Source organism: Otolemur garnettii, unplaced genomic scaffold (genome assembly GCF_000181295.1).
Source record: "Otolemur garnettii isolate 467f Iridium unplaced genomic scaffold, OtoGar3 scaffold00387, whole genome shotgun sequence".
NCBI classification, from domain to species: domain Eukaryota; kingdom Metazoa; phylum Chordata; class Mammalia; order Primates; family Galagidae; genus Otolemur; species Otolemur garnettii.
Genome location: NW_003852782.1, coordinates 116419 through 118143, shown reverse-complemented (window position 1 = coordinate 118143; position 1725 = coordinate 116419). Strand labels below are relative to the sequence as shown.

Here is a 1725-nt window from a genome sequence, read left to right as displayed (position 1 = left end):
CATACTTCTAAACTGATCAGTCTAAGAGGCTGAATCTGGTGGATTGTGTGAGCTCAGGAGTTCAAGATCAGCCTAAGTAAGAGTGAGACCCCTGGGCAGTGCCAGTGGCTCAAAGGAGTAGGGAGCCGGCCCCATATGCCGGAGGTGGTGGGTTCAAACCCAGCCTTGGCCAAAAACTGCAAAAAAGAAAAAAGAGTGAGACCCTGTCTCTAAAAACAGCCAGGTGTTGGGATGGGCCCAGAGTCCCAGCTACTTGGGAGGCTGCGGAAGAGGATTGCTCAAGCCCAAGAAACTGAGGATGCTGAGAGCTGTGATGCCACAGCAAATATGAAGAGTGACAAAGTGAGACGCTCTCTCAAACATAAAATAAAATAGGCCGTGCCTATGGCTCCCTGAGTAGGGTGCCAGCCACATACACCCAGGGTGACAGGTTATAAAAACCGGTATAGAAGTGCCCTTATGGAAGAACAAGAGAAAGAAACCCAGGATTCTCATTTATCATTTCCAATTAATCTGCACTTCCCTAATCATGTTATACTGTGTGGTTTCCTCCTTGAACTTTGGACCTCCGACCACTGTTATCTGTCACATTCGGTCCAACCTACCTGGGTGCTTAACTACTGTCTGGTATGCCTTCACCTTCCAGGGTTCTTTGCTTTGCTCCAGACAGGTGATGAGGTGGGGCTTAGACGGAGTAAGACCTGTTGTATTAGAAAAAAGGAACATGACTCTTGTTGGAATTCTTCAAGTGGTCACCTATTACCTTGCTAAAGTAGAGAAAAGAACACTTTAGAACATCCTGAAAGAATAATCGCCAAATACACATTCCTTACAGAAATTTTAGAATCTTCAAAAAGTATTTAAAGTTGGAGAATTTTTAACTCCACCACCCAGTAGTACTGAAATAAAATTTGGTGGTAGAAATCAGACTTAAAGGTGTGGTTAACAATCTATGCCACAAAATTTCTGAAATTACCATTCATCTAGTGAAGAATATAAATCAGCCACAAAAAGGGTAAGATTAATGCCACTATAAGTCGTCTTCGATATTTTCTTTTCTATACCATGATGTACTTAAATTTTCCTTAAAAACAAGAAACTGGGGTGGCGCCTATGGCTCAAGGAATTGGACACCAGCCCCATATACCAGGGTGGTGGTTCAAGCACAGCCCTAGCCAAAAATGTAAAGAAAAGAAAAGAAACCAAGAAACTGATCCTCATGCAGTCAAAGAAGAAACTGAATAAAAACCTTTTATAAAGAGAAAATATGAATTGCTTAGTGTAGACCAGGCACTGTATATTTCAGTTATCCTCACCTAGGAAGACCAGGTGTCTGTAGTTCTCCAACATGACATCCCGATACAAAGTCTGCTGAGCAGGGTCCAGGCAGGCCCACTCATCCACAGAGAACTCCACAGACACGTCCTTGAATGTCAACAGTTCCTGAAAAACAGACATATTTACCAAGAAGCCATGGGAGACTGAATTTCACTTTTAGTTAAATGAATGAAGAGAACTTACTCTGACTTATATGAAAGAATGGAATTACCTAAAAGGTAAGTATAGAAGACATATATTCCCTCATGTGTTGTCTAACAGGAGGAAAGGGGACGGCATTAATATCCACAAAACCGGTGTACACACTACACTTTTTTGGTTGACACAATAGAAATGAAAGGCCACCAGTACTGGCGTGTATACTTTTGTGCCTTAATTACCTGATAC

General features: G+C 42.1%; 1 protein-coding gene across 1 annotated transcript in view; it reads right to left on the bottom strand.

The window, feature by feature from the left end:
• LOC100940701 (zinc finger protein 726-like) overlaps window positions 1-1458 on the bottom strand; it is a 7681-nt gene extending 6223 nt beyond the window's left edge. Inside the window, exons 1-2 of the mRNA XM_023509129.1 lie at window positions 1317-1458; window positions 606-701 (exon numbers count right to left, since the gene is read on the bottom strand). Coding sequence (XP_023364897.1) covers window positions 606-701; window positions 1317-1458 — 238 coding nt within the window. The remainder of the gene's footprint in view (window positions 1-605; window positions 702-1316) is intronic.
• Window positions 1459-1725: the final 267 nt, after the last annotated feature.